This window comes from Lissotriton vulgaris, unplaced genomic scaffold, assembly GCF_964263255.1.
Source record: "Lissotriton vulgaris unplaced genomic scaffold, aLisVul1.2 SCAFFOLD_375, whole genome shotgun sequence".
Lineage (NCBI taxonomy): Eukaryota > Metazoa > Chordata > Amphibia > Caudata > Salamandridae > Lissotriton > Lissotriton vulgaris.
Genome location: NW_028244278.1, coordinates 941,736 through 953,698, shown reverse-complemented (window position 1 = coordinate 953,698; position 11,963 = coordinate 941,736). Strand labels below are relative to the sequence as shown.

Below are 11,963 nucleotides of genomic sequence, written 5' to 3'. Positions count from 1 at the left end.
AAAGCCCTGAGTGCCACACTACAAGTCCCAGAATGCCTCGCGGTGGCTGCTGCAGCCGCCAGAAGCCACGCTCATGAACAGAGGCCGCTTGACTCGCAAGGAGGGGTCTTTTTCAGTATGGGGGGAGGGGGGCACATATGTTTTAGTGTTTTCTAAAATTAGCGCCAGTGTGCAGCCGCCCCTCCTGGAGGCGCATGCAGGATCCAGTGGCTGCCGCCAGAGGGAGCCCCGAGCCTGGCCATGACCCCCCTCCGGCTCCAGCAGGAAAGAGAGTTTCCGCTTCTGGGGGCTGCAACTTCCAGCCCCTCCCTCGGTGCCCAGGCTACGGATGGGGAGGAAGGACCCCCGCCCGAGGGCCCCAAGAGCTGCCCGAGCAGAGGAGGGCTGGGGGGGTCTGATCAGGTAAGGGAGTGTGAGCCCCTCTGCTGTCTGTGGAAATAGAGTGAATGACCCTGGGGGCGTCTCTGCAGGAGCTCCCCTCCCCACCCCCCCCCCCCCCCCCCCCCCCAGGGACCCCGTCCTCAGACCCCCCCAGGAGCGGCCCCAGCAGAGGGAGCTGGGGGGTGTCTGCAAGGCTTGGAGACTGACTGTCAGCCCCCTCTGCTGTCTGTGGGAATAGAGTGAATGACCTGGAAAGGGGGCATCTCTGCTGGAAGGGGAGGGGGGGGGGGGCGCTGGGCGTGCACCCCCAGCTGCCCCTCGTGCCTCACCCCCGGGGCTGGCAGTCCGAGGATGAGTGCCCGGTGCCCGCTCCGGGTGTCTGGCGCCCCAGACTCCGTGCAAAGAGCTCGGATACAAAGTCTCCAGATGTTGACTGTTTGTTTACTGTCCTTCTGTCTTTACCAGTAACGAGTCCCGGGATCGGGGGGTGGGGGCGGCGGTGACACCACCCCGGCCCCGTGTCTGCCCTGGAGCCGCCTCTTTAGCTGCTGTCTGTGATTCTGGGGCAGTTTGGGGGCCCGTGGGGTCGATTCGTGGCTTTCAGGGGCCCCTGGTCTGGGGGCTCAGCTGCTATTGCATCCACTGCAGGGGCCTGTGCCCGACTTCATGGGCACAGGTTCAAAGCCCAGTGAATCCACTTAGCCTTTCATCTTTCTGAGGTCGATAAAATGAGTACCACTGAGTTGGGTAACAGTAAACATCTGTTATTGTACCAAGATACCCCTGACCGTGCGCTTTACAAATACACGTTATGTTATGTAGAGGGGCGGTGTGTGTGGTTGGTCACCTGCCCTGTGGGGGGATGGGCGGTGTGTGCGGTTGGTCACCTGGCCTGTGGGGGGATGGGCGGTGTGTGCGGTTGGTCACCTGGCCTGTGGGGGGGATGAGGCGGTGTGTGAGGTTGGTCACCTGGCCTGTGGGCGGATGGGGCGGTGTGTGCGGTTGGTCACCTGGCCTGTGGGGGGATCGGCGGTGTGTGTGGTTGGTCACCTGGCCTGTGGGGGGATGGGCGATGTGTGCGGTTGGTCACCTGGCCTGTGGGCGGATGGGCGGTGTGTGCGGTTGGTCACCTGACCCTTGGGGGGGATGGGGCGGTGTGAGCGGTTGGTCACCTGGCCTGTGGGGGGATGGGGCGGTGTGAGCGGTTGGTCACCTGGCCTGTGGGGGGATGGGGCGGTGTGTGTGGTTGGTCACCTGGCCTGTGGGGGGATGGGCGGTGTGTGCGGTTGGTCACCTGGCCTGTGGGCGGATGGGGGGGGGGGTGCGCGGTTGGTCACCTGACCCTTGGGGGGGATGGGGCGGTGTGAGCGGTTGTTCACCTGGCCTGTGGGGGGATGGGGCGGTGTGAGCGGTTGGTCACCTGGCCTGTGGGGGGATGGGGCGGTGTGTGTGGTTGGTCACCTGGCCTGTGGGGGGATGGGCGGTGTGTGCGGTTGGTCACCTGGCCTGTGGGCGGATGGGGGGGGGGTGCGCGGTTGGTCACCTGACCCTTGGGGGGGATGGGGCGGTGTGAGCGGTTGTTCACCTGGCCTGTGGGGGGATGGGGCGGTGTGAGCGGTTGGTCACCTGGCCTGTGGGGGGATGGGGCGGTGTGTGTGGTTGGTCACCTGGCCTGTGGGGGGATGGGCGGTGTGTGCGGTTGGTCACCTGGCCTGTGGGGGTGGTATGTGGAGGGCACGCTTCATGTGCTCTTCACGCACTTGGCTTTTGATGACTTGTTTGGGTGATGAGAGGGCAGTTGCATGGGGTCAGAAGGAATTTACACAATGTCTTTTTGTGTCTGCAGTGACCCCCTCCCCAAGCCTTTTTAGAGGGACTCAGTGAAGTAATGCATCCACTCCGGAAACTCGTGCTTGACCCCATGGCCTCGGGTTCAGGCCCGACAGGTCCGCTCAGCCTCCTGGGGTCAATGAGTACTACTGAGACGGCCAACGTCTGCCAAGGGACTGTTTTTTCTGTTCTACTGCCTCTATTTAACTGTCTTAATAGAAAACGACCAGTAGAGGTCAGTAAAATACCAGAATTGCTTTCGCTGAGAAACTATTTTTTAATTTTTCTGGAAACTGCCTCTATTTAACTTTCTTGCTAGAAAGCGACCAGCAGAGGTCAGTAAAATACCAGAATCACTTTAGCATTCTCTCAATTCTAGTCCTTAGAAATTGTCTTCCACAAGCACCCGTAGACAATAATACTTTTTTAAAATCTTGTATTTTCAGTGACCACACAGGCCCTGATTTTATATTAAAAACAGAGCGTTGGATTATAACCATTTCCCACTGAAAGGCAATATTTCTCTCAACATCCACAACCCCCTCAGTGGCAATGGTCGCCAGAAGTTTAACATAAATGTTGAATAATAAAGGGCTCAAAATAGAGCCCTGTGGTACTCCGTAGGGGGAGGCATAGTTGTTCGAAGTCGTCGCCGAGGAGAAAACCTGGTATGTCCGGTCCATCAAAAAATCCATTAACCCTTTCAAGGCAGGCCCATCTATGCCAATAGTGCGTAGGGCTTGCAATAGCACGGTACGGGATACCGTGTCGAAGCGGCACTCGAATCAAGTAATATGAGTGCCACAGTATCGCTGGCGTCCAGACGGCTGCGCAGCATTTCAGTAACTCCCAGTAGCGTGGTTTCAGTGGAGAAACCTTCCCTGAAGCCCGATTGAGAAGGATGTAGGAGCTTTTGGGATTCAACATAGAGAGTCAGTTTGAGTTTGAGTTTAAAATATTCACCAGCGGTTTCATGGCGCTACAAAAGACAGCTCTCCGGAGTAGGAATGGGGGGAGCAGAATAGGGAGAGGGGAACCGCAAGTGGTTTAGTTAAAACATTTGGCAAATAGGTGGGCTTTAAGTTGCTTCCGAAATTGAGGGTACAGAGTTATAGATCTGAGCTCAAGAGGAAGGGAGTTCCACAGGAGTGGGGCAAGGGTTGCAAACTTGGATCCTCCCCATTTCTTTCTCCGAAAGCGGGGGGCTGAAAGCAGGAATTGCGAGGAGGAGCGCAGTTCTCTGGTTGGAACATAGGGAACAATTTCAGATGTTATAAAGGCCGGAGTCGCGCCCAGTCATGCTTGAAAGGTGATAGAGGCAAGTTTAAACTGGACGCGTTCACGGACCGGAAGCCAGTGTAGAGATCTGAGGAGGGGAGTTACATGATGAGATTTCGGAAGATTGAACACCAATCGTGCCGCCTGGTTCTGGATTAATTGCAACCGCCGTAGACTATATGCATGGATCCCCGCATATAGGGCGTTGCCATAATCCAGGCGGGATATGACCATTGCCAGAATGATCAGTTTCAGGGCATCGAAGGTGAAGAAGCGAGATACCCTGCGGATGGTTCGTAGTGACAGAAAGGAGGAGGTCACCACGGAACTGACCTGGGAGTGAAGAGTGAGCTGGGAGTTGAGTTTGATACCTAGAGTTTTGACTGAGGTGGAGGGGACCGGGGGGAACCTAGGGAAGTTGCATGTTCACTTGTTTCTCCAAAATTTTGGAGAAAACAGGGAGCAAAGAGATGGGGAGAAAATTAGCCAACTGAGCCGGATCGGCATTTTCTTTCTTTAGAAGTGGGAGAATCACTGCATGCTTCCACTTGGGAGGAATCTTAGCTTCCTTTAGGGAGGCGTTAAATAGCTCCATGATCCACTTCATGGCTGGTGACTCCATTTTTTGTAGCACAGCCACAGGAAGTAGGTCTCGGGGAGAGCCAGATTTAGGACTCTCAAAAACGTGTTTTATTTAAAAGAGGAGATCGCTAGCGGAAGCCAATGTTCAAGTTTGCTGAAGCAGGTCTCCAGTTGGTCCTCTAACTGAGGGTTGGTATTGAATAGAGTAGGCGCAGGTATCCTTTGCGGTATGATGGTAGCATTCGCAGTATTAAAATCTCTATACATTTTTTCAACTTTGTTCAGGAAGAACTTTGCAAGGTCCTCACATTGAGATTCGTTGAGAATCGGAGGGGCAACTTTGTTTGCTGACCCTGAAAGTTCTTTAACCAGTTTAAATTGGACTTTGGGGCAATTTTGGGCATTAGTAATGGTAGAGCTAACATATTCAGCCCGAGCAGTATTACAGAGAGAATGATATTGTCCAATTGCCTGTTTGTATGCAATTTTGGACTCAGACGCGTAATTCTTTCTCCAACGCCTTTCTATCACTTTACATTTGATTTTTTCCATTCTTAGACTTACTGAGAACCAGGGAGCAGGAGTGCGATGATTGTTCAGTTTCTAAATTGCATTAAACATACAATAATATATTTATAACAGATCGACAATGTCAAAGAAAAGTCCCACACCAAAGAAATGTTGGTTTGAATAAACCCAATATGTCCACCCAGAGTTAAAAACAAAGTCACTGCTGTGCAAGACCAGTCCTAGAACGCGGGGGAGAGCGATCGAATTTTTAGTTCCACCGTTAAGCTGGACAATAGTGAGTGGATAGTTAAAAAAGTCAACACACTTTCCTGGCAGATTGGTTCTGATGCTTTTTACTTACTTCATCAGGACCAATTTTAGCTTAAATGATGAAAAATCAGACATCTTGGATCCTATTCAATACCACAGTGGGAGGTCTATAAAAAAATATCAGGTTTGAATCTTCCAGATTTAGCCATGCTAAGAACTTAACCAGAGTCTCTTCAGGGCCTTTCCAGGTAAAACCTTTTGTTGAAGTACCTGGACTAGTGAAAAATGTTTTCATAGAAAGGGGCTAGATCATTGTATATGGGATTCTCTTGAAATCCCGACACACAAATTTGCAATGCTAGGAGCACTGGTATCTCCCATGCTTGTCCCTTTTATTTTTTCGTATGATGACCTGTTAAGCGTAAAATAGTTGTTTTGGAGAACAATCTCAACACATTGCATTATAAATTCAATAGGAAGGGATTCCGAATTTCTACCGAGACCTGATGCACAATTTTAACAGCTTCATGTTGCAGGATGTAGTTACTAGGAGATTATCGCATTACTTTGGGTAAGCCATACTTAGCGCCTTGAGACCCTCACGGGTGAGTATCGTGCTTTATAAACCCCTAATTGATTGAATGATTGATTCTTATGAGTTTGGGGGATTTTTGTTGTTTTAAAAGCCAAACTATCTAAAAAGTTGTATTTTTGAGGTGTACCCTGTTACAAGATTCTGTCGTTATGTTTGGTATCCAAACTATTTATGGCTGTTTCCCAATTTTATGCCTTCGGCTTACACATAAAAGATAAGATTGGAAATATGTGTTTTTTTAGTTTTTTTGTAAATGGATTAATATCAAACATTGTTTGATGCAATGTTACGGCATGAAAGGGTATAAAGGGTGTCTACATTTTTGATGTAAAAAGATGTTTTAAGTCATATGATTTCATTATATGTTGTTTGATTTTGTATATTTTTGGCTGAAGATAAACTAAACCTAAAAAGTCTTAATTTTGAGGTATATTTTAATAGATAGATCTTGTCACCACATTTGGGATTCAACCTAATTATGGCTGCTTTTCAACTCCCTGCATTGTGCATACACTCAAAGGTTAGGTTTGGAACTATATGGATTGTATAGTTATTCGTGGATTGCCTAATAACGAGTTACTCGTTGACGCAATTCTATGGAAACCAATGGTATAAATAGTACCTAAATTATTTATGCTAAATTGTTTATGGAACATGATTTAATTATGTCTATTGGTCTTGAGTATGCATTTATATATCTTTTTATAGATACCACTATATTATCAGTTAGGATGTAAAATAGCTGAAGTTTCATAATTAACATTGTAATGGGTCCTGATGAAGCTGGTAAAAAGCATCAGAGATCTGCACTGAAACGTCTTAAACATTTTAAACCTTCCACTGTTGTCTGGCCTAATGGGGGGACCCAAAATTGGTTAACTTTTCTCCATCTTTAGGGACTTGTGTTGCTCAACAAGGACTTTGTTTTTAACTTTGGGTGGACTGATTCGGTTTGTTCAAATTAGCATTTCTTTGGTGTGGGGCTTTTCCTTGAGGCTGTCCATCTCTTTGAAATACATTATTGCATGTTTAATCCTGTTGATTAAAGTGATCTTTTTCAATTAGTAGGTATTCTTGTAATACTTTACCTTGATATTGAAGATGGGGTAAGTTAAATATTGGTTAATGTGATTTCAAATGTGTTACTATCATCAGTGCTTTCTTTTGACCCCAGAAGGGTTCAGGTTATTTGTCGGTGTGAGTGGGTGCTCTTTCACCCTTATCTCCCACATCCGTTGTGGTAATTTTAATTTTGAAGGTCAGTGAAAATCAAACCACATCCAGTGGATGAACGATGTCACTGACGGAATGAGTGACGGTTCACGCAGTCCAACGTCCTCACAAAGATAGAAGCCTTTATAATGCAGTATTTTTGCTGTTCACTCTTTCATGTTCCCTCTTGTTTCCTCCATAGGTTGGTGTCATCCTTCTCGGTCTGCCATGACCTCCGCTAATTCCTCTAGTACCTGCACCTGTTGACTGTGTTGGGTTCACCATGGCGTAAGGCGACGTGGCCTCCAGAGATGGTGTACAGCGCCATCACTGAAGATCAAAACAAAAAATCTGAGGGACGAGCTCCAGGTAATTGATCGAAAGACTTTCCACTGTCCACTGACAGGAAATCCATGGCAGCAATGTTCCAGTTCCACAACCCCCAATCTGGCAAGATCTATCCACCCGTTGAAGCCTTCCTGTCCTGTCGAGGAGCCGTCCTGGCTGAGGGCGGTAGTGACCGGGCCCCGCACTTCAGTCCCGAGGAGCTGGAGCTGCTGGCAGAGGGGGCCCTGGCGAAGTACTCCCAGTTGTACGGCCCTGCAAACAAGCAGGTTAGTCCTACATGTATGAGCTTACACATGTATGCCTCACTGTATGAAGTTACCCACCGGATTTGGTTTAGTAACTCGAGCCACACATTCTAATATTTTTCAAACTGCATACGGTGTGGATACATGATTATGTATATTTTTGATACCTACGTGTAGTAGTGCGCTTTAGAAATCCTAATTTCATTTCATTTCAATTTCCACTCTCAAGTTAGGGTCACACTAAGATGTCACAACTGGACTAGCATGAGTTTAGGGACCTTCAGTATTGGGGCGGTGGACAGCCATGCACTTAATTCCACAGGGATAGCGTGACCACATTGAGACGTTCGAGTGGGTTAGGTTCAGGTCCCCACCAGAGAATTCTAGTTGGTTGAAGGTCTGTTAACTCCACTTGATAAACAATTAAAGGGATTAGAGTGATGAGCATTAGTTTTGTCTCTCCCCGGAGACCGCCTTTCTTCAGAAGTGTGTATACTTTGCACACAGTGGCATGGTGCAGTAATGCAATCCAAATATTATAAAAAGATTTATTGCAGAGGAACACCGTACAAACAAAGTGGTCCCAGAACAAAGTCAAGGATAATATGAACCATTCATTTAAATGATTTGCATCAAACTTTAGGAATACAGCAACATTGTTATTTATTTACAATGTGCACACATATTGAATAGTATAGTGTCAAACCGACAATAATTCAATTTAAAACACAGTTAGTGCCCCAGAAAGCTAAGGGAAAGTGAAAGTGTGGGAGGGAGTGTCAAGAAAGAAATAGTGACTTTAGCAATGATCAATTAATGATATTCATTAGCAATTACAATCAATTGCATTAGAGAAAGGTTTTAAATTAATATCTCAAAATTTTGAACATAAAGTGTGTCATGATTCCAAAGATGTTATCAATAGATGATAGATGTGGGAGGAAGCTGACAGGGAGAAAGTTGTCGACGTTTCGACCCAGTGCTGAATGCAGGCAGGTGCTGGCGCCTTGCTATAGGGTCTTCATCAGGACGGGTAGGGGCTTTGCTACCATGTGGTATGGAATAATCGGTACATGGTATTGCAGTCTCATAAGCACGGTACATTCTCTGCGATTTCTGAACTTGCTTGGAAGGATTGAGTCATTCAGGATAAACATTGGGGTGTGTTAAAAGATTATATTCTGAAAGGTTGGCCTAAAAGTAATATGGTTTCCTAGGAGTTGAAGTATTTTCATCAAGTTTTAAGTGAAGTGGATAATTATTTAATCTTTAAGAGTGGTAAATGGGTACCTCCGGAGGAGATGCATGAGGAGATTATATAACTCGCTCATGAAAGCCATTTGGGCATGTCTTCCATGAAAAGGTTAGTAAGGACTAGTTTCTGGTGGCCGGGGATGGATAAAATGATTGATAGAGTAGTTAGGGAATGTCCTATTTGCATTGATAGTGACAAGATGTTAAAGACTCACCTTGCTCCGCTTATACCTATTACCCGGCCGAAAAATCCATGGAGGAAATTAGCATTTGATGTCTCTGGCCCTTTTAATTGTTTGCCTCAAGATGCCCGGTTTGCTTTAGTTTTGATAGATTATCATTCAAAGTGGCCCGAGGTCAGATTTGTTTCATGTGCTACCTCACAGGTTATTGTGGAAGAGGTGTTTGCTCGTGAAGGTAGTCCGGAAGTACTAATTACGGACAATGGGGTGCAATTAATATTTAAAGAGATGGAAGATTGTCTTAGTTCTTGTGAAATGAAATGAAATGAAATGAAATTAGATTTATAAAGCGCATGGCTGCCCGAAAGCGTCCCAGCGCTTGTGGAATTAAACATATTACCATCCCTCTGTATGAACCACAAGGTAATGGCCAGGTGTAGAGATTTAATCCTTTTGTTAAAGGATTGTGTAGAATGGGCCAGGAGGACTCCGTAGTGTGTGTAAAAGTGTACTACGTGAGAGATTGTGGATGTATAGGATTACTCCTCATTCTGTCACTGAACTTAGTTTGTTCCGCCTGTTAAGAGGAAGAGATCCAGTGTCCAAATTGTGTCTTTGGTGGATGAAGGAGAAATTTAATGTTTCTATTTCGATTGACATTCATAGTACATGGCTAAGCACCACAGTATTTCTTCATTTGCTTTGCAGGGCCGCCTTTCAGAACTGGCTTCCTTTGCAAGTGTTAAGCACGGTCTCATTGTAAGGTTCAGCACTTATGATTACTGATGGCGACCCAGAATGATTAACCACTGTGCTAATTCTCTTTTTTTAAAGGTCAAAGCTCACGCTAAAGTGAAGATCTGGCGGGCCATCGCCAGAAGTGTCCGCACGAAGGGAGTCTATGAGCGCAACAGCCGACACTGCCGCAAACGCTGGGAGGACCTCCGCCGCTGGACGCGGCTCACCTGCGTGCATCTGCTGGGGCGGTCCACTGAGCAGAAGAAGAAGGTGAGCCGCACCATGACGCCCATGATGCGCAAGATCCTGGCGGTGGCATACCCCGACTTGGCGGAGCAGCTACAGGCCAAAGAGAAGCAGGAAGCGGGTGAGGGATACACCTAATATTCTATGAGCTATGTGCTTGTTGTAGTGTGTAACAGTGATTTGTCATGCCATGTCACCCAGGAAGGCCAGCCAACCAGGACTCGGCTGCACAGTCCTTTTTTGTTTTGCATGTATGTTCCTGCATGGATTCCGTTGTTTCTCAGTCGTTCACATGACCCACTGCATAGGAAATGAGGTGGCAACAGTCAAGCTGGTTATGTGACACAGCACAGAGCAAACCAAGAAGTTGTGGCATTGTCTGCGTTACCCAGCCACATGCAATACTGGTAGTGTTTTTTGCAACCAAGGGTGCCCCCCTTTTCAGTGCCACAACAAATCCTGTGATCGCTGTTGTGGGTTGTAGGTTCTAGATGATCGCACGCTCAGCCTTCCCTGTATCTTCCACCTCTGAGCCTCTAAATGCTAGTTGTGTACCATGAGGTGTCAATGCTGTGTGTGATGCCTGGTGGTGGTAGCTGTATATGGAGAGGACTTGCAGTCTCTACAATTTGATGTTCAGATGATATAGGACATGTTTGTATATGGTGATGATCTTATGGTAACTGATCTCTCTTATACCTCCAGGAACCTTACGAAGACCCAAGGAAGAGGTCGGCCAACCATCCGGGGAGACGCAGGAGGTGCCACTGGAGTCAGAAGGCGTTGCAAGCTCCTCCAACGGTCTAAGTGGCGCAGATGGTGAGGTGGCTGGCTGGAATGTCCGCTCACAAACAACCACATCCAGTGACGAGAAAAGAGAGACATTTGCTGCTGTCCCGCCACCTGTGACATGTGCTCCTGTAGCTGCCACCACCACTTCCTTTGCTTTTTTGTCACCCGCGAGGCACCAGTTCCCTGCCAGGAGATATCAGACTAGGGTCTCTCATGCCGCATACACCCCACCCCCTGCGACCATGCCCTCGGTTCTTGCCTCCCAGGAGGCTCTCGCTGTCTTGAAGGACCTGCGTGCCGGGCAGACCGCGTCCCTGGGTGTTCTCCAGGAGATGAGTAGAAAGTTGGACAGGGTTGTGGACCTCCTGGAAGGCCTTCATTCAGCCCAGGCTGGCCAGTATGGCAGTAACCCAGGTTCTGGTACCTTCCAGGAGACCGGGACGTCGCCTCCCTACCAACACACCATCTGGTCCTCAAACCCGAGCTTCCGTTAGCGGCCCAGCCCCAATCCAGGTTTTTGCTGGCCTCCCTCACACCGCTCGAGATGGCTTTGAAACAGTGTCGCGAGGACATTTGAAGACTGAGCAAGGCAGGATGTGGGGGAGCCACACGCCAGCATGAAGGACTTTAAAAGACTACATTTATCCTATACGTCTGACCAAGTTTACCCCCAACCCAGATTTGTTATGACTTCATTTTTACCTTAACTTGCATAAATGTACATTATGATATCCTGAGGGTTGTCTTGTCTCTTTTTATCTAGGGCATATGTTGGGTTTTTCTTTTACACTACATTATTTTCAGAAAGGCACATGTATGACTGTATGTTTTTTCCTCAAGAGTCAAGGTCACCTTCCCCTCTGTTACTGGGGGGGGTTTCAGGTGGGATCTGATTCCTGTGTCCACAAGGCTGCTGCCCCATCACCTCCTCTCTCCCACTTCCTCCTGCTTTGGGAAGCAAAGACAGTTGTCCTTTTCAAACAGGGGAGGGTGGGCACACACTGCCCCACATCCTAGCATTCAGTTTGCCGCGATGCATCATAGTAAATGCAGTGCGTGATAACACTTACTTCGGTGTCGGGCTTTAGTTTTCCACCCTTGTTGGTGCAGCCGGTGCTATGTATCTCTAGACATGTGTTTCAGGATAGTTGTCCTTCTTCAGTAGAGAGCAACACTTTTTTTGTGGGGGTGCTGGAAATGCTGCCCAAAGTCTTCTCGGGTCTCTGTATTACTCGCTTGGCGCAGGTGCATCAACCAGAGCTCGTCAGCTCAAGGGAGTCTTTACAAACAGGAGGGGGGTGGGTGCACACTGCCTCACATCCCAGCACTCAGTTTACCCCGATGCATCATAGTAAATGCAGTGCATGATAACACTTACTTCGGTGACAGGCTTTAGCTTATCACCCTTACCGGGCTCACCAGGTGCCAGTATGGCCAGTGCTGTGCACTGCGACACATGTTGACATTCCTTCCTTTGAGAGGCCCTCTCTGGATTCTCTT

General features: G+C 48.0%; 1 protein-coding gene across 1 annotated transcript; it reads left to right on the top strand.

The window, feature by feature from the left end:
* Positions 1-276: 276 nt before the first annotated feature.
* LOC147668113 (uncharacterized) lies at positions 277-11,200 on the top strand. Its single transcript, XM_086948772.1, has 4 exons — positions 277-402; positions 6,861-7,272; positions 9,522-9,792; positions 10,377-11,200. The coding sequence occupies exons 2-4, from the start codon at positions 7,072-7,074 to the stop codon at positions 10,955-10,957; spliced, it is 1,053 nt and encodes a 350-aa protein (XP_086804898.1). The 5' UTR covers positions 277-402; positions 6,861-7,071; the 3' UTR covers positions 10,958-11,200.
* The last annotated feature ends 763 nt before the right edge of the window (positions 11,201-11,963 follow it).